This window comes from Chrysochloris asiatica, unplaced genomic scaffold (assembly GCF_000296735.1).
Source record: "Chrysochloris asiatica unplaced genomic scaffold, ChrAsi1.0 scaffold00255, whole genome shotgun sequence".
Classification (NCBI taxonomy): Eukaryota; Metazoa; Chordata; class Mammalia; order Afrosoricida; family Chrysochloridae; genus Chrysochloris; species Chrysochloris asiatica.
Genome location: NW_006408773.1, coordinates 4062314 through 4083660, shown reverse-complemented (window position 1 = coordinate 4083660; position 21347 = coordinate 4062314). Strand labels below are relative to the sequence as shown.

Here is a 21347-nt window from a genome sequence, read left to right as displayed (position 1 = left end):
AAGAGTGCAACCAGAGTGCTCCTTGGAGGCCAGGATGGCTAAGCTCCGTCTCTCATACTTTGGACATATTGTCAGGAGGGAATAGTCGCTGGAGAAGGATGGCATGCTGGGTAAGATGGAGGGTCAGAGAAAAAGAGGAAGACCTCCAACGAGATGGATCAGCCAGATGGCATCAAGTGTGGTGTCTTGTGTGGCAGCGTTAGTGAGGTTGGGCCAGGATCGGACATTATTTTGTTCTGCTGTGCATGGGGTCTCTATGAGTCGGTTCCGACTCGATGGCACCTGACAACAACAACAAAGATTTACAGCCTTGGAAACCTACTGCTAACCAACTCCTTTCATCCTATAAGACAGGTTCTGTCATTATCCTCAAGGACATTGGTGGTATAGTGATAGAGTTCTTGACCTTCCATGTGAGAAAGCAGTTCCATTTCTAGGCAGTCAGCTACTACCTACTAGTGGAAGCTTTCATGTTGCTAAGATAATGAACAAGTTTCAGCAGAGCTTCCAAAGGAGAACATACTGGGAAGAAAGACCTGGAGATCTACTTTAAACAATCAGCCAGTAAAAACTGTATGAATCACAATGGCCCTATCTACAACTTATCATGGGAATGATGCAGGACTGGGTAGCCTTTTGTTCATTGAGCATGAGGTCACCATGAGCTAGAGGCTGACTCTGTGGCAGCTAATAACAACATCATTATCCTCATTCATGACCCAAAAAAAAAAAAAATTATGTTACATGACTTGTCCAAGTCACGTGGCTAAGTGTGTGTGTGTAGAGCCAGCATTCAAGCAGTCTGAGTCCAGAATATAGGTTCTTAAATCACTATGATGTGATTCTGAGAAAAGGGAAAGTGTGTTTATGTGAGTGGATGGGTAGAGGGCGTGGGATGGTGGTGGCAGTGGGAATGTAAGAAATCCTCATCTCTGTGTGTAAGAACTCAGGAAATAAGATCTGTAATGGAAAATTTTAAGAATACATTGTTTATGAATATTGGAAATAGCAGAAAACCAGCTTAAAGAGTTATAGGTGGAGATTGGGTCTTGGGGAGTAACAGAAGTAGAAAGGAGAATTATGTTTGTTTGTGATTAGTTTTGTAATCCTGTTTTTTAAAATCATGCGCTATACATGATAAAGGTAGAAATTAAATTTACAAAAGGCAACATAATTCACCACTATTTAACTTGGTGGTGAGCGGTGTTAACTGCCATTGTTAGGTTGCTGTTAGGTGCCAGGCTCATGCAGTCCTGTACTCATGCAGTACGAAAAGCTGCCCATGTTGGCCTGCAGATTGAACTGTTGTGACATATTTTTATTTCGTTTGCTTAGGATCCTATTTAGCACATTATAATTAATAATTAATATACTTATATTCTATTAGCTTACAGCGTTTTCTTTTCCTTTTAAATGAAAATTTTCATTGTTCAGATCAGAACTAGTAGCTGTTAGAATTACCTAAGTTGCAACTTTTTTCACCTGGGATGATCATTGCTTTTTAGTATAGTTGTCTTACTGTTCTTGTTAATAATCAACAAACTCTTGCATTTGGCTATTTTTGCATGCATTATATGTATGTACTGTGAGCCCATAAAACAAAAAAAATTTAAATGATAGCTTTTGAGATATTTATTTCATAACAGTAATCATGACTATAATTAACCTTTATAAAGTTGGCTTCCCTTTTCCTTAGCTATCATTTTCCATCTTTCTTATACTGAAAAATAATTTATTTCCCATAGTGTTTTGTCTTGCATGATTCCTTTTATTCCTCATCAGTGAAAATAGCTTCTTTACATATTATCCTAGCCTATTTCTTCTAATAAATTAATTTTCCTAGTGTTTTACATTTCTTTAGATTCCCATTCTTCCAATATTTGCACCAAGCATTGTGGTGGTTCTGAGAAGATTACTTTCAATAATTACATGTATTATTTCTTTTGTTCTCAGCACTGCAATTTCTCTAATAAAGGCAACATTCTTGAATTGTCACATTCTGGGTTTTTTTAGTGATTTGTACAATTTTAGTGAAATATAGAAAAATTGTTTAAATTATGCTTTCCAGTAAGAATAGAGATGGCATTAGAATTTTTCAGTTGGTATCTGTGTTTTCAGATTTGGTTTAATGAATATGCAAAGTATACACACTTTAAATATACAAACTATCAAGATTGTGATGTCTCAACATAATTTCAGATTATTTCAATGTATAAGTATAGTTGATGTTGTTGTTAAGTGCTGTTGAGTCAGTTCCAACTCATACCCACCCTGTCTAGGATTTCCAAGGATCAGATGGTAGGTTTGAACCACTGACCTTGCAATTTGAATTCAAGTGCATATCTTACAGCGCCACACCAGGACTGATGGCATTTATGACATTTATATCGGAATTACATAATGAAGTCTACTTTCTCCATTATTTGTTAACAGATATGTTTAAAGGGTAAAGTACATATATTCAAGTACTTAAATATCCAAGCATGCTGCAGAATGGATAAGAAACCAGATTCCCTGGATCTTCCATCACTGAATAAAAGAATGCCCTCTCAGCCTCTCACAGACAGGTAATGTGATATTCTAGTTTCATTTTACAATAGTTGACATCCTCTCTCTATGAGGAGGCTTCAAAAAGCTCATGGAAAAAATACAATGAAAAGATAATGACATTTTTCATTAACTTTTTGAACCCCTTTTGCACAAAAGATATAATTTTGAGTGCACTGAATAAATTTAGGCTGACTCACAGTGTTATAATCAACAGTTGACTGAAGCTGAATATTACTACCTTAGAATAGATTCTTGTGAAAGTGAAATGAATTTAGAATTTCCTTTAAAAATATTTATCAAGATTTTAGTGATAAAAAAAATTGTATGTTTGAAATTACAGCACAGGAACACTACTTTTTCAGCACTGTGCTCACTATATGGCACATATATAATAACAAGTGGCATTGCACTTAGAACTGAGATTGGTGTTAGGACAAGGCATTTAATGGGTACCTTTCTTCATATTCTTAGTAGTATTTATATTTCGACCAAAAATGATTTATCATTGATTTTAGTGTTTGTCTTCCCTGAGATTTTGACTAGGTGTGTTTAATATTCTCTTTTTAATTCATCTTTCCAAGATGTAGATTGGTTGGAAAGATTTTGTGAAAGCATAATTCCAACTCGTAACATGGAAAATAACTTTGATGGGGTAAAACTAGAGACTGGGAGATTATACCACTGTCTAAGATATTTAAAGATTTGTCATTGCATTTATGTAAAAATGTTGATGTTTTTTGAATTTCCAAATAGGTTACTTCTTTGAATAGGTACTGTTGTTAATAATGCATGTTTTTTGAATTACCAAATAGGTTATTTCTTTGAATATTTCTGTTGCCTAAGTAGGATTAAATATCTTAACAATAAATTCAATTCATACAGAATATTTTGTTCAGTTGCAAAAACATGAGCACTAAATCATCCTTCCTACAGCACTCTACTAAATGAGACTCAGTGATCCATTGCAGTGGCCACAGACACTGTACTCAACAGTTATGGAGTTTCTTAGGGAAGTTAACAAATTACAGTACAGGATCAGGAATGTTCAAGGCTCAGTTCGTTCAGGTTGAACAGCTCTCCTCAGCTGTGCTATAGACAGTCCTTTCTTTGGCCCTTGGTCCCTTGGCTTGGCCTCTTGCCTGTCCAGGCAATATTACAGAGCTCTTTTAGGGTTGCTGATAACTGCCCACAGGACATACCACAAGCCTAAGCTTGAAGGCATTCTGCTCTAGCTTCATGGGTCAGCAAAGCTAGCTACCAATGAACTGATTGGAGGAACCCCATTCTACAAGCAAGCCTCCTGCCTAAAGGCACTCAGCTTTACTTGCCCCCTGGAGGCTGGGAAACCCACCACTCTGACTTGTACTCTGGCCTTTGGTTCTGCTACTTCTGATCCTCTACCACTTTTCCAGTGTCCCTTTGTCAAGGAGGTTCAATGTGGAGGAAACCTGGAGTCCAAAAGATGTGTTCCACTCATGGTTCTTCTCCTTTAATGATAATAAGATGCCCAGTTCCTGTTTCTAAGGTGGCTCATTTTATACCCACGTTAGAGTTCCAAGTTTTCACAATTAACCCTGCTACAGATCACTCACAATTGAATCATATGATCCATCATCATCTTCATCCACCTTCTGTTACCCAGACCCATCAGGTAAAAGTCCTTTGATGGGAGTTTATAAAACTTATGGCTAAAAAAGGCATTAAATAATTCCTTCACTGCACAACACTATTTTGAATAGTACTCAATTAAATAATTCTACACAATTCATAGCTATTATGTATTCTAAACTCTATTGTCTGTTTTATATCATTTAATTAAAATTAATTTGCTTTAGTAATGGTACTCACTGTTTTATTTATTTTACAAATATTAGTTGAATGCCTAGTGTGGTAGGTTCCTATGCTTTGTTGGACAACATACATATCTGCAAGAAAGCAGATGGATAATGTCAAATTGTGCTGAGTGTTATGAAGGAAAGGACTATATTTCAAGAGGGTGCTAAGGGAATGTCTTTTTTAGGAAGGTGAAGTTTTAAGCCCATATATTTAGGTAGAAAAGCCAGCCACATCAGAAGAAAGGGGTAGATCATGCCAGGCAGAAAAAACGACATATGCAAAGGATTTAAGGTAGGAAGGAACTTGGTATGTTCAAGGAACTGAAAAGAGGTTAGTATGGCTGGAGTAGAATAATTGAGTGGTTGGGTAATGCAAGTTGATTTGGGGGAGTCGGCTCAAGTCATGTAGTGCTTTGTAGGTGACGAAAAGGTGTTTGAATTGTGCTTCAAGTGGAAAGTCATTGAAGTATATTAAACAGGAAAATAACAAGATCTGTTTTATGTTATGTTTTGTTTTTAAAGTAATATTTTATTGATTTTGGGTTGAAAATTTACATGGCAAGTTAGGCTCCTATTTGACAATTTCTTCATAAATTGGTGACATTAGTTAAATTTATCACAGTTTGCCAACATTCTTTTTACTTTTGTCCAGATTATTCCCTATCTAGTTTACATACCTCCATACTAAAAGTCTCCCTATCATTAGCCAAAACAAGGTCAGTGACTGAGAGTGGGAAAAACCATCAATTTGTCAGGCTGAAGCTGAAGAAAATTAAAACAAGTCCACAAGAGCCAAAATATGACCTTGACCATATCCAACCTGAATTTAGAGATCATCTCAAGAACAAATTTGATGCATTAGACACTAATGGCATCAAGTACGTCATACATGGAGAATTCAAAAGGTCATTAAAAGGAGAGGAAAGAAAGAAAAATCCAAAATGGATGTCAGAAGAGACTCTGAAACTTTCTCTTGTGTGTAGAAAAGATAAAGCAACTTGAGGAAATAGAAATGAACAAAAAATTTCAAAGGGGAGTTTGAGAAGACAAAGTCAAATATTATAATGAAATGTGCACGGTCCTGGAATTAGAACACCAAATGGGAAGAAGACACTCAGCATTTCTCAAGCTGAAAGAATTGAAGAAAAAATTCAAGCTTTGATTTGCAATATTGAAGGATTCTATGCACTATGGATTCAAACCAACTCAGTGGCACTTAACAACAACAACAGTGGGCACAATAATGAATGACGGAGAAAGCATCAAAAGAAGATGGAAAGAGTATACAGTCACAGTATCGAAAAAGAAATGGTCAATGTTCAACCATTTCAGCAGGTAGCATATGATCAAAAATTGATGGTACTAAAGGAAGAAGTCCAAGTTGCACTGAAGGCATTGCCAAAAAACAAGGCATCAGGAATTGAAGGAGTACAAACTGAAATATCTCAGTAAATTGATGCAACACTTGACTATGCCAAAAAATTTGGAAGCCAGCTGCCCAACCATATGGAAGAGATCTGTATTTGTGCCCATTCCAAAGAAAGGTGACCTAACATAATTCAAAAATCATCTAACTGTATCATTAATATCACATGCAAGTAAAATTCGGCTGAATGAGGATAATTAAAACACAATTGTAGCAGGGTGTGACAGAAACTCAAACTGGATTCAGAAGAGGATGTAGAATAAGGGAGATGCATGCTGATGTCAGCTGGATCTTGACTAAAACAGAATACCAGAAAGATGTTTACTTGTGCTTTATTTACTGTGCAAAAACATTTGTCTGTATGGCTCATAACAAGCTATGGATAACGTTGTATAAAATGGGTACCTCAAAACACTTAATTGTGCTCATGAGGAACCTGTATATCGAGCAAGAGGCAGTTGTGTGAAACAGATCAAGGGAACACTGAACAGTTTAAAATCAGGAAAGGTGTGCATCAGGGGTGTGTTCTTTCACCATACTTACTCAATCTGTGTGCTGAGCAAATAACCGGAGTAGTTGGATTATATGAAGAAGAACATGGCGTCAGGATTGGAGGAAGACTTATTAACAACCTGCAATATGCAGATGATAATAGCCTTGCTTGCTGAAAGTGAAGAGGACGAAAATGCTTTCTGATGAGGATCAAACACTACAGCCTTCAGTATGTATTGCACCCTAATGTAAAGAAAACAAAAGTCCTCACAACTGGACCAATAAATAACATCATGATAAATGGACAAAATGTCGACCTTGCCAAAGACTTCATTTTGCTTAGATTCACAGTCAACTCTCATGGAAGCAGCAGTCAAGAAATCAAATGACATTTCATTAGGCAAATCTGCAAGAAAATGTTTCTCTAGAATGCTCATGGTCAGAGATATGTTTAAGGACTAAGGTGTGCAAACCATGGTATTTTCAATTGCCTCATATACCTATGAAATTTGGACAATGAATAAGGGGGACAGGAGAAGAATTGGTGTATTTGGATTATGATACTGGACTGCCAGAAGAAAAAAACAAATCTGTCTTGGAAAAAGTACAGCCAAAACGTGGACATTGGCTACCCAAAACGGGGGGAGGGATACAAAGGTAAGAAGTAACTGGCTTACAAGCTTTCAAGAGGGAACCTAGATCCAAAGGGCATGGAAGAAGGTAGAGTCTCCAGTGAATAGTATCCAGCCTGTCCAGGAAGGGCTGATGAAATGAAATGCAGATGGGTCTTTTGTGATGCAATCAATAGTGAATAATTGTTATCAGGACTGATTGTGAGGGTTGGAAATGTAAAGGTGGACATTTTATAGAAGGAGGGGAGTGACTAACTTTTCAGCCTAGGAGTGGAGGGCCCTGGGACCATCGATGGAGAAGAGCAGAGAGCAAGACCCTACCCAGAGCAGCAGTGAGGCCCGAGATGGAGGCAGAGAAGATGACATGAAGAGATGGAGTGGCGGGGGACTTGAGATCCAGAGAGGGAAAGGGCTGTGTGCTGAGGACTGTGGGGGGACAGGCTTGCAGGGTATACCCTTTGGTTGGGTGATGATGCATGAATGGGATGGTAACTATGGCAATGTAATGATGTATGATAGAATGAATGTAAAACTGAAAAAAAAAAAAAAAAAGTACAGCCAAAACGCTCCTTAGAAGTGAACAGAATGATACTTCATCTCTCATACTTTGGACATGTTATCAGGAGGGATTAATCTCTGAAAAACAGCATGATTGACAAAGTGAAAGTTTAGTGAATAAGAAGAGGAAGACCCTCAATGAGATGGATTGATACCGTGGCAGCAACAATGGGCTGATGCATAAACAGCAGTTGTGAGGATGGCACACAATTGACAGTATTTCATTCTGTTGTGTATGGGCTTGCTATGAGACATAACCAACTCACTGTCATCTCACAACAACAACAGGGTAGACATAAGCAAAAGTAGAAGCACAGGGACCATTTAGGCTGTTGCAGTACTGTCAAGAGACCTAGGGATCTTTAATAAGATGGTTGTAATGGAGATGAAAAGATGGGGATAGAGTTGAGATGCAATTTATAAATGGTTTTAACTAAATTTACTGTAATAAATAATGTGAATAAATATAAACGTAATTTACAAATTACATCATAAATGTATATTTACAAACACTGTGTTAAAAATCATTTGTAAGTTACATCTCCACTCTAGCTGCATATTTTCTTGTCTATGTATGAGGGACATGAATAAAGTGCTTTGTGATATTTCCCCTCTTGTGTCCTTATAGATCTTAGTTATGGGTAACACAAATGGTTTGCAGTGGGTTATTAACTGGAAGGTTGACCATTTAAATCTATCCAGTGGCACTACAGATAAAAAGGCCTAGTGATCTGCTTCCTTAAAGATTACAGCTAAGAAAACAATGGACTTTGGTTCTACTCTGTAACTCATGGTATCACCTTAAGTCAGAATTGACCCAACTTCAATATTTTTGTTTGTTTGTTTTGTCCTTAAAGACCTGAGACATCTAAACTATATTATCTAGAGCAATCTTAAATCAAGTGGGTATTATCGCTTTAAGAAAAAAACATTAACTGCCCTTAAAATTTCTGTGTCCTATTAGTATGGAAGATTTTTATCCAAATAAAAATCATGGCCCAGACTCTGGAATTGGAAGTGATAATGGAGAGAAGAGATTATCTACAACAGAAGTGAGTCTTTCTTGCCAATTTGTTTTAAAATATTAGGGTACACAAACTTGAGTTTTTATTTTGTTTAAAAACTGTGTTATTACGTTTTATGATATTAAGTGAATAAAAGACATGCAGACTTTTAAAGTAGAACAGGACATTTTAACATAAATGTTTGGTTTCAAATTTGGAAATGTAAAACATACTCTATACTTCTTAGATTAAATTAAAACAACTAAATCCTTACTATAGGCCTTCTGGTGTGCCACTGTAGGATCAGCACTGGACTGTAAACCAGAAGGTCAGCAGTTCAAACCCTCTAGTTGCTCCTTGGAAACCTTATACAGAATTGCTATGAGTCAGAACTGGCTTGACAGCACTTAACAACAACAAATCCTTACCATATGTTTAAAATGCTTGTTTTTCCATATTCTATTCAGCCATCAGATGATGACACAATCAGCCTTCACTCTCAAGTCTCAGAATCAAGAAATGACAGTCATTCAATAGGAAGTAAAATGGATTCTCAGAAAGGTAATTTATACAATGTCTTCCATTTTTATTTCATGTACATAGAATGGATTTTTTAATGAAAAATTGCCCAGCTTGTTTTAAAGAATTAATTCACTTTTATTCTAAGCACTACAGTGTCAGAGCATGCAGGCTATTATACTTAATTTCTAATAAATATTAATCTATACTTAGACCAGGAGGTGTATGATTTTATCGACCCCAACACAGAAGATGTTGCAGTTCCTGAACAAGGAGATGTACATATTGGATCATTTGTTTCTTTTCTTAAGGTAAAAAACAAACAAACCTTGTAATAAATAATAATGTTTTCCTTAATCTCACACAAATGGACCATACAATTTAAAATAAAAACTTTCTCTTTTATAAGGGAAAAGAAAAATGTCCTGAAAAATCTCAGAAAAATGGAGAACTGGGAAACGACAAAAGGTAAGCGAATAAGAATTCTTGAATTGAAATGTTACTTAGATATACTTGAAATATTTATGAGCTATTTCCATTTGAATGAGGCTTTCTGCTCCCACAAAGATGTACTGTTTCGGGAAGCCTATACAGGGTTGCTATGAGTTGGAACTGAAGTTGTCGTTCAACAACTTGAAAGAATTTAATATTTTGCTCATTTACTTCTCCTTTTTTATATAGTTAATTTGTAAATACTTCATCTGTATTCTTCAATTAAATTGAAAATTTAAGTAAGCATTCAATTGTGTGAGATACATACTATTGCTCCGCTCCTCTCCCAGAATGTAACAATAATATCTCCTATTTATATGGACACTGAAGAGGACTGTGCATTCCTATGCATTCTTTTATTTAAGCTATGTATAAAAAAGGTGGTGTTGGCATATTTTTTGCCAGTAAGGAAACGGAAACTTGAGGTTGCAAAAGTTTGGAACTCAGGTCTTCCAACTCTTGGTTTAATACACTTTCCAGTATGCCAGACTAGTTATAGTACTTTTTAGTGTATTTACTTTCATAGTTTATTTTAAATTAATTGTGCTATAGAATTTTTATGTATTGTTCATCTTAAGAAATATTGAACTGTACTCTACTTCATTTTTTTCACTCATTCCTTCAGTTTGCTCCATAGCTACAGAAAGGAAGCAACATTTGTTGAACATCTTCCATGTACCAAGATCTGTGCTAAGTCCTTTCCTGTGTGTCTCATTTGAAATCCTTAAGGGTAGATAAGAGACTCTAAACTTAACTTTCCTACAAGAAATGAAACAATTAGTTTCTTGCCTAAATCCACAGAGCTCTTTCTGTCCCCAGACTTTTTTCTTTACACTTTTAGTTGGAATCAACTTGATGACAAGGGTGGTGGTCTTATGCTTCCTTCAAATTATTTCATTTATTAATTGATGATCTCTGGTACCCTGTACGAAGGTACATTGCTTTATCTTGTACTCTTAATACTTTATTCTTCTTTTACTTTCTGTTCTATATCATGAGGAGAGTTGTCTAGACTGGAGAGGAACAAGTGATATAGATAGAAAGTCTTATAGTTTGATACTAAGGTATCTGTTGTTGGTTTTCTTTAAAATGGCAGACCTTAGGGATAAAATTACTGAATTTGGAGAATAACTTATTTAAAATGTATATGTTCCAACAAACATATTATTTCTGTTTGAGCTCATTTTACATTTCACTTATTTAAACATTTTGCATAGATATTTTAAAAAATCAAAATAAATAAACTGATGATATCAAGGTGAGTCAATAAAATGAGAACTTTTCTTAACATTTTTTAAATGAACTTAAAAAATATGTCATACAGACCTTTGAAATGCTTATTATAAACTCAAGACTGAGGAATAAGTATTGGTAAATTGTGTTGAAACATTTCAGAAATTGCATAATGGTTATATGCTTTATTTTGATAACTATTAATTATACTAATATTGTGGTTGTTAAGTGCTGTTGAGTCAATTCTGACCCTTCATGACCCTGTATAGGGTTTCTGGGGAGCAACAATCTTGTGGTTCAAACCGACTTGGCAGTCTAGTGTATTAACCCACAGTGCCACACCAGGACTGTATATTAATATTACCAGTGTGCAGTTGTTTATATTGTAGAAAGAAGATGGGCATATGTTTTGGTATTGGGAGATTCCCAGTTTCTTATTTAATATTTTAACTCAAAGACATTAGGATTTTATCTTGCACATGGTATTAAAAAACGAAAATGGTCCTTGAGAAACTAGAGAAAGAAGAGCATAGTCCAAAGGTACCACAAGGAAGGAAATAATAAAGATCGTTGTTGTTAAGTTCCATTGAGTTGGTACCACTCATAGTGACCCTGTATAGGGTTTTCAAGGCTGTAAATCTTTGTGGGAGCAGAAAGCCTCATCTTTCTAATGAGGAATGGATGGTGGGTTTGAACCATTGACCTTGTGGTTCACAGATGGATGTTTATCTTGCAGAACCATTGTGCTCCCTAATGAAGATTGTTATTGTTGTTGTTATGTGCCGTGGAGTCAGTTCTGATTCATAGTGACACTGTATAAGGTTTCCAAGGAGGAGTTGGTGGATTTGAATCACTGACCTTGCAGTTAACAGCAGTCCAGTGCTTATTTTACAGCACCACACTAAGACTAATAAAGATTACAGTGGTGGTGATGGTGGTGGTGTGCTGTGGTTCTGACTCATAGCAACCCTGCACAGGGTTTCCAAGGCTATAAATCTTTGCAGGAGCAGAAAGCCTCATCTTTCTCCCATGGAACTGCTGGGAGTTTCGAAATACTAACCTTGAGATTCAGAGCCCGACTAGTAAACACTATGCTGCCAGAGCTCCTTAAGATTAGAGAAAAAATAAGTGAAATAGAAAAACTGTAGACTCAACAAAACAAGAAGTTAATTTTTGAAAAAATCAACAAGATTGACAACCATTTTGCTAGACTGACAAAGTAAAGAGAGAAGAAGAAAATAACTAAAATTAGATAAAAGTGGGGGATATTGCTGACCTTGTAGGAATACAATGTTTTATAAGAATAAAGTATGAACAGTTGTTCATCAAAAAATTAGATAAACATGATTTAATGGAAAGGTTCCTTGAAACACACAAAGTACCTAACTGACTCAGGAAGAAATAGAAAATCTCATCAGATGAATAACAAGTGAAAAGATTGAATCTATATTAAAGAAACCTAAAAAAAGAACAGTCTCTGACTAGAGGGCTTCACTGGTGAATACTAGAAAACATTTAAAGTATTAACACCAATCCTTCGTGAACTCTTCTGAAAGCTAATGAGAGGAGAGACCATTGCCTAACATATTTTATGACACCAGAATTACCCTGATACTAAAGCCAGATAAACGCACACCAGTATCCCTTAGAATATATATGCAAACTTTCTCAACGAAATACTAGAAAACGGAATCCAATAGTATACTAAAAATATACACCATGATAAACTGGGATTTACCCAGGAATGCAATGAGGTATTTCAAGGTAAGAATTTCAGTGTATTATATCACATTTATAGAATGATGGCGAATAATCACATGGTCATTTCAATCAATGCAGAAAAGGTATTTGATAGAATCTTACATTCTATCATATTGAAAAAAATGCTCTGCAAAATTAATATAATAATAGTTCCTCAACGTAAGTGAGGGAATTTATGAAAAATGCACAGTGAACAAGAAACTTAATGTTTTCCCCTAAATAAGGCATTCTATTGGAAATTCTAGCCAGAGCAATTAGGAAAGTAGGTTGGTAGATAGATAGATAGATAGATAGATAGATAGATAGATAGATAGATAGATAGATAGGAAATAACATTCATCTATAAGGAGCTCTGGTAGCGTAGTGGTTACGAATCGGGCTGTAAACCTCAAGGTCAGCAGTTCGAAACTACCAGCTGCTCCGCGGGAGAAAGATGAGGCTTTCTACTCCCGTAAAGATTTACACCCTCGGAAACCCTGTACAGGGTCGCTATGAGTCGGTTCCGACTCCACGGCACATAACAACAACAAATATTGGAAAAGAAGACGTTAAACTGTTTTGCAGATGACATGATCCTATATGTAGAAAATCCCAAAAGTGTCCATTAGCTATTTGAGCTAATAAGAAAAATTTAAGTTGCAGGGTATAAGATCAACACTCAAAAATTAGTTCGATATCTAGATGTATCTACAACAGTGACCAACAAATCAATAAATAGTATCTACTGAGGTTGCTTATGTACAACCAAACACCTCATGGGACATAGCTCCTTGGGTTATGGTTTCATGAGCTGTCTTAGTTAATTGGTCTAATATCATGCTTAGTGCTTCTGCGTTACCTCCTATTTCGTTGCATAGTGCTGGGATTCTTAAAAGCTTTCAACTGGCCACTCAAAGTACAAGAGTTTTTCTGGACCAACAGAGGAAGAAGGAGAGTCAGGCATAGGAGGACGATATAAAATGTCTGACCAATTACTTACATGAACAACTGTTTCCTTTTCCCTGAAACCAGAAATACTGGGTGGTTCCTAGCTACCATTACAGAACATTTTGACAAAAGATTTTATAAAAGAATCTTTTAAGATCTGCCTATATGGGATTAAATGGACAACAGCAACTTGAAAGATTAGACAGGAACCTTAGGTGACAGTGAGTTTATGTTAATAAACGAAGAATAAATCAGAAAAGGAGAGTGAGAATGGTTACCTTACCTAAAAAATTCTATCAATGCCACTGAATTGTACATGTTGGAATTGTTAAATTGACATATGTTTTACTGTGTATTTTTCTTTTGTAGAGAAATCAATTATTAAAAAAAAATCAGTTGTGTTTCTATGCACAAGCAATGGATAACATAAATAAGAAATAAAAAAAGCAATTCCATTTTTAATGGCATTTAAGAATATGGCCCTGTAGGATAAATACAGGATTGCAATGTCAGTTTGAATCATGAGGTTGATGGTTCAAACTCACCAGTCACTCCTTGGAAAGCCTATACAGGGTCACTATGAATCAGAAACGACTAGAGAGCCCTGAGCAGTAGCAACCACCACCTAGCAATACATTTAACTGAAAAGGTGAAAGTTCCTTGTATTGAAAACTATGAAACATTGCTGAAAGAAATTAAAGAAGACCAAATAAGTGGGAAGATATCCAATATATTGGAAGACTTAATAATGTTAAGATGTCATTGCTACATACACATTTTCAGCACAATCTCTACTAAATTTTAGCAGTCTTTTTTCTTGGAAATAGAAAATCCTACAAATCGCCAAAGAAATGTTGAAAAAGAAGACAGAAGCATTCACATTTACCTATTTTGAAAGCATATAACAAAGCTATAGTAATCAAAACAGTGTGGTGCTATACATGGTGCCAACAACCATGTATAGCAGAACAAAATGTAATCCAGTCCTGTAACTTCATCATTATTGGTATATTTGAGTCTACATTTCTTTCTTTTAAGAATGTTGTTGTTAAGTGTCGCTGATATGGTTCCAACTCATAGCCACCCTGTATAGAGTTTCTGAGGAGCGGCTGGTGGGTGAACCACTGACCTTGTATTTATCAGTACAGTGTGTATCCACACCAAGACTCCTTATTATTGATGTTGTTGTTGTTAAGTGCCATCCAGTCAGTCCCGAACCATAATGACCCTGTATAGGGTTTCCAAGGAGCAGCTGATGAGTTTGAACCGCTCATCTTGTGGTTCAAAGTGACCTTGCAGTCCAGCACATTATTCTTCAGCACCACAGATATGTCTAATTGAATATATATAAATCAACATCTACATCTATGGCCAGTTGTTTTTTGACAAAGTTCATTTAATGCGGAAATAATAGTCTTTTCAACAAAATGTGCTGGGATAACTGGATCTCTACATGTATGAAAATTAGCTCAAATTGGATCAATAGCATAAGAGCTAAAAAATAAAAAAACTCTTAGTTGAAAACTGATCTAAAGCTTTAGAACCTGTTGTTTTTGGATTACTCTTAGATATGATGCTTAAATTTCCAGCAATAAAATAAATAATATATGAGAGTGATTAAAAAATGATCTGCACTCTGGTTATATTAAAATGCCTGTCAATGTCCACGGCTGATGACAAAATTGAGCATGCATGTGAAATAACTCTGTTGAATAGACGAGTGACAGTGGACTATGTGACAAACCATTTGCAAACTAGCCGTGGCTCTGCCTATGAAATAAACCATGGCAGACTTGGGTTTCAAAAAGTTTGTACAAGATGGGCACCAAACCAATCATGGAAGAGCATAAACAGAAGAATTTGGACATTTGCAAATGAAATTTGGACCAATACTTGAAGGAAGGTAAAAGTTTCTTGAAAAAATCATTACTGGTGATGAAACATGGATTCATCACTACACATCTGAGAGTAAATTACAGAATATGGAATGGAAGCATCCTCAGTCGCTGACCAAGAAAGGATTCAAAAGTCAACCATCAACTGTAAAATTTGTGCTTACCATTTTCTGGGATTCTCAAAGGCTAGTGTTAGAACACTATCAGGAAAAAAGGTTCAACAGTCAATAGTACTCATTATTGTGTGAGATGCTCACTGAAAAGCTGAGGCGTTAACTTGGGTTCAGACAGTGGACTGCTATCCAAGGGCTTTGTAATCTTGCGTGAGAATGCACATCCTCACTCCTCTGCCCACACTGTTGACATTCTGCATAAACTTCTTTCTGAAGTGTTAAAGCATCCTCCCTATCATCCTGATCTTGCTCCATCAGACCTTGTTTGGTCCCCTGAAAGCAGCCCTTTGAGGATTCACCTCTCACTAAGAAAAGATAATGGTGTATTTGTGGCTCACAACTCAGTCTAAAAGATTTTTAATAATGGACTATGAATGCTTGTTAACAGATGGACAAAGTATATTGAAAAGCAAGGAGTTATGTTGAAAAATGATGTATTTATCTTTTATAAAAGTTGATTAAAATAAATTCTATAGCCAGAGTGTGGATAATTTTTTACTCACCCTCATATATTGGACTTCATCAACGTTAAAACCTTTTGTGTATCAAGGGGCAAATTATTAGGAAAGTCAAAAGGCAATCTGCATTATGGGAGAAAATATTTGGAAATCATATTCTCAGATAAGATTTTAACTTCCACAATATATGAAGAACTCCTACAAGTAACACAACACAAAAAGACAATTAAGTGAGCAAATGATTTGAATGAATAGTTCTCCATAGAAAATAAAATGGCTACCAAGCACATGAAAGAATGAATGCTTAATTTCTTTAATCATTCCGAAAATGTAAATCAAAACCACAATGAAATGCAACTTCATACCCATTAAAACAGTTTCCATAGAGTCAGTTCTGACTCATGGTAACTCCTTATTTGCCAAAATAAACAAAGTAGTGTGCCATAGAGTTTTCAATGGCTGAGTTTTCTGAAGTAAGTAGCTCACTAGGTCTTTTCTTCCAAGGCACATCTAGGGATACTCGAATCTCCAACCTTCAGTTGTTGTTGCATGCAGTGGAGTCGATTCTGACTCATAGCAACCATGGTGCTTATCGTATAGAGCCGCTGTGCTCCCCTTCAGTTAGCAGTCAAGTTTATTAACCATGTGTGCCTCCCAGGAACTCCTTTATTATAAAAATGGAACATAAATATTAACAAAAGAATGTGGAGCAATTGGGATCATCATCCATTGCTACTGGGAAGGTAAAATGGTGGTGCTGCTGTGGAAAGCAGTTCGGTTGCTCTTAAAAAGTTAAGCACAGAATTGCCGTGTTGTTGTTGTTATTAAGTGCCATTGAGTTGGTTCCAACTCATAGTAACCCTGTATAGGGTTTCTGAGGGGGCAACTGGTGAGTGTGAACTGTGTATCTTGCAGTCTAGTGCTTATCCTGTAGCGCCACACCAGGACTCCATGTAACCCACCAATTACACATTTCAAAGAATTGAAAGCCTGGACTCAAATAGATACTGGTACTCTAATGTTCACAGCTGTGCCATTTACAGTTGCCAATAGGTGTGAACTGCGTAAATGGCCATCAACAGATGAATGGATAAATAAAATGTGATATATCTTTACAGTGGAATATTATTCAGCCATAAAGAAAAATGAAGTTCTGAGATATGCTACCACATGGGTAAACCTTGAAAATATTATGTTAAATGATATAAGCCAGACACAAAAGAACAAATGCTATATAATCACATGTTTATGAAACATCTAGAATAGGCAAGTGCACAGAGAAAGAAGTAGATGAATACTTGTTATTGGGCTTTGGGGAGAGGAGAATGGGAGCTATTACTTTAAAAATATGAAAATAGGACAAAAAGAAAATGGTTTTTACTTCTGAAAGCCGGCATAATATATAGTCTGCCTTAATTTTTTGATAACCATGTGTGTGTCACCTTTCAGACCTGAGAAAGAACAGTTACTTGCAGAGGAAGAGGATGATGATTTGAAGGAAGTAACTGATTTGAGGAAAATAGCCGCTCAGTTACTGCAGCAAGAGCAGAAAAACAGGTATTCTTTTCAGTAATGAGATTTATGTAGGTAAATTTGATGATCATTAAATCCAGTTACTTAAAGATTGTTAAAATAAATTATATGAAATTTTGAGTAAACATTAGGACCCTCCTAAGATCTATTTCGAGGAGCAGTTAACTAACAGTAAGAATTCCTTAGGTGGGAATTTAAAAATTATAAGCGCTTAACAGAATATTTTATAAGCATACAGACATCATATTTAATATTGCTTTTGTTGTTGTTAAGTGTTTTTGAGTCAGTTTTGACTCATAGCGACCCTGAATAGGGTTTCTGAAGAGTGGCAGGTGACTTTGAACCACCGACCTTGTGATTCAAACTATCTGTTGTCCGGTGCTTATCCTGTAGCGCCACAAATGATGCATAGGTATCTCTTTTTTTATTCCTGATGAGTGTATCTGAATGCTGATATTCTTTTTAGTTTCCCAGCAAAAAATATATTTTAGACTATTTTTTTTCTAAGTACTTGTCATATGTAAATGTTGTTTTTGTTAAGTGCTATCAAGTCGGTTCTGAACCTCCAACCTTGAGGTTCAAACTGACCTTGCAGTCCAGTGCTTATCCTACAAGGCCACATATGTAAGTAGTATGCTTTTTATCAGATTCCAGATTACTTGGAACATTTGTGAACACATTAGAATCCATTTAAACTGCATAGTGTTTGGTTATATCATCGTATTGATTTGAAGGTCAGAGGCTCACTTTGTTCAATTTCTTCGCCAAAGACCATTTCTCCCTCTGTAGGCTTTCACCAAATGTCTGCTGTTGGCATTGAGAAAGATACTCATGCTGGAAAGGTTTCATGTGCTGCTGAGGGTGGGATAATATTGACATGTTAATGTGCTGACTATTATTATATTCATAGTTTTTAAATAATAAAAATATGTCAGATGTCTTTTTTTAATTTTTAGAGAATCAAGAGACTAATTTTGGTACATTTAACATGGGTGCCTAATATGTATTTAATTTCACTTATTCAAAACTCTCAATGTTAATTGATCATATGATCACAGTTTGGAAAGTCTAAACTGTAAGCATACAGCATTTGTTTAAATAGCTTGCTTTTAAAAATAATTACTATTAAAAATTAATGAATGATAAATGTTTGTAAAAAAAAGAGGCCACATTTTAGGGGAATCCTGGATAATATCTTACACTGTAATAAATTAGGTAGCCCCTAAGTATCTTTTTAGCATAATTGCTACATTATAATATTTTAAAATTCACACTATAAATTGGTCTTTATTTTATTTATTTATTTTATTTATTCATACTATAAATTGATCTTTATCCCTTGTATATATAATGTATACTCATATCCAGTTCACATCTTTCTTCCACCATAACTTTCTGTCACTCTTTTATTATTTATCTTCCAATCTTTGATTGGCCTTTTGTTATCGGCTGTTTAGGAGGTTGTGTGTTTTTACCCTGGCATATATAAAGCATGTATAGTTAAATCAAGACAGCTGTTTTGTTTTAGATGTTTGATGACAGAAGTTTAAAAAAGTCATTGAATTTCTGTTCCCTCTACCTAACAGGTGACAGAATTGTATTTTAGCATCACAAGCCGGGAATATTGATTTTATAAGAACTTTTGGTTGCAGATAGGGCAAGATTCTCAAACTTTAGGGCTGCATTAGGAGAATATAACACCCACACAGTATCCATTTTTTTCTCATTGTGCTAAAATGGCATTTTACAGAAATTTAGATTTTTTTCGTTGTCATGTTGTTGCTGTTTCTAAATGCCATCAAGTCGATTGCAATGTATAGCAACCCTGTATAGGGTTTTCAAGAAGCGACTGGTGAGTTTGACAACTTCGCAGTTAGCAGTTCAGTGCTTATCCTACAGAGACACATCAGGCTCTGTGTGTATGTGTGTATACATATACTGTCTATATATTTTCCATTTTCTACTATTGTCATATTAGCTATCCCTTGTAACTTGAATTATTCTTTCAAGCTTAGGTACAGCATAACGAGAATGACTATCTTTCTATAGGTTTGGGGTTTGTGATTGTTTTGTAATCTGTACAAACTAGTACCTAGCGCTGTGTCTTGTATAAAATGATGGTGGTGTTTATGTGCCATGGAGTCGGTTCCAACTCATAGCGACCCAGTAATACTATTATTTTGGAGAATGACATCGTGCTTGGTAAAGTAGAGGGTCAGCAAAAATGAGGAAGACCCTTAATGAGATGTATTGACATAGTGGCTGTAAAAATGGGCTCAAACTAAACAATGATTGTTAGACTGGTACAAGACTAGGCGTGTTGCATTCTTTTGTATGTATGATCACTATGAGTCGGAACCAACATGATGGCACCTAACAACAAGATCAGTATTGTTACTGGATTAATTGATTGCTTTGAACTGTTAATTTTTTTAAAGTTTTAAAAATTATATTTTCCCTAAATAAATTATACTTCTATCTTTCTGTGATATTTTTCCTCTTTATCCTCCTTATCAAATGTTGTTTTTGTTAAGTGTTGTTGAATCAGTTCCAACTCATAGCGACCCTGTATAGGGTTTCCAAGGAGCGACTTCCAAGGAGTGGCTTGTGAGTTTGAACTGCCGCCTTGCGGTTCAAACCGACCTTGAGGTCGAGTGCTTAGTCATCCCTGATGCAAGGCAATCCCATGTATATCAGAGTAGAAGTCTGCTCGGTAGGGTTTTCAGTGGCTGATTCTTTTGGAAGTAGAGTTTTGGGCCTTTGTTCTTGGGAGGCCGCTGGGTAGCCAACCTTTTGGTTAGCAGCCTAGATAAGCTCACTAACTCATAGTGACGCTATAGGACAGAACAGAAATAGTCCTTATGTTTCCAAGATTCAATCTTTACAGGGGCAAACAGGCTCATTTTTCTCCCAAGAAGCATTTGGTAAGTTTGAACTGCTAACCTTGTGGTTAGTTTCAGAACCCTAAATGCAGTGACATTAATGTGTAATAATTATGTCTACTTTAAAAAAAATCATTGAAAAAAATATAATGACCTAGTCATAAAGTAAGGGATACATTCTTTTAAGTTTTAGTAACTGAGAAGCCCTCTGTAGGGGTGCTGAGTTGAAACAGACTTGTTGGCAGTGGGTGTTTTGGTTTGGTATGGCAGCTGTTGCCATTAACAACTCATATCGACCTTGGATGGGGTTTCCATGGAGTGGCTGGTGGGTTTGAAAAGCCAACCTTGTCATTGGCAGTCCAGTACTTATATATCCTACAGCACTGTACCAGGTATGTTATTGTTAAATGTCATGGAGTTATCATGACTCTTTCTGAGGAGCAGCTGGTGGGTTTGAACTGCTGACCTTGTGGTTCGCAGTCTAGTGTTAATCCTACAGCACTACACCAGGAGTCCACACCAGGTATAGAGAACTCAAATTAGATCTCTAACTAATTCTGTTAATTACAGAATTTAAATTGAATCTCAGATTTTTTTTTCACTAAACCCAGTATTTTCTCCATTAAATGATCTTTTCTGCTTTTAAAATATGTTGCTATTGCTCAGCTCTCTTAGATCTAGAGAAATTAAAATTTCCTATTTACTGTCATAATACTTGCATTTGAATAAACCATAAGGTTCTAAAATTAATCTTATAGAGCAGGGATGGGGAACCTTTTATCTGCCAAAATTTATAACATCACTCTCAGGCCATACAAAATTATCAACTTAAAAAATAGTTTTGCTCAAATATTTAATTAACTCACCCCTAATATTATGAGTAAGGAGCTCTGGTAGCGTAGTGGTTACGAATCGGGCTGCGAACCTTAAGGTCAGCGGTTCGAAACTACCAGCCGCTCCGCGGGAGAAAGATGAGG

General features: G+C 35.9%; 1 protein-coding gene across 1 annotated transcript in view; it reads left to right on the top strand.

Moving 5' to 3' along the window:
- LRCH2 (leucine-rich repeats and calponin homology (CH) domain containing 2) overlaps positions 1 to 21347 on the top strand; it is a 158614-nt gene that overhangs the window by 98887 nt on the left and 38380 nt on the right. Inside the window, exons 6-11 of the mRNA XM_006873805.1 lie at positions 2434 to 2567; positions 8458 to 8545; positions 8965 to 9058; positions 9230 to 9327; positions 9426 to 9484; positions 17405 to 17512. Of these exons, the coding sequence (XP_006873867.1) occupies positions 2434 to 2567; positions 8458 to 8545; positions 8965 to 9058; positions 9230 to 9327; positions 9426 to 9484; positions 17405 to 17512 (581 nt within the window). The remainder of the gene's footprint in view (positions 1 to 2433; positions 2568 to 8457; positions 8546 to 8964; positions 9059 to 9229; positions 9328 to 9425; positions 9485 to 17404; positions 17513 to 21347) is intronic.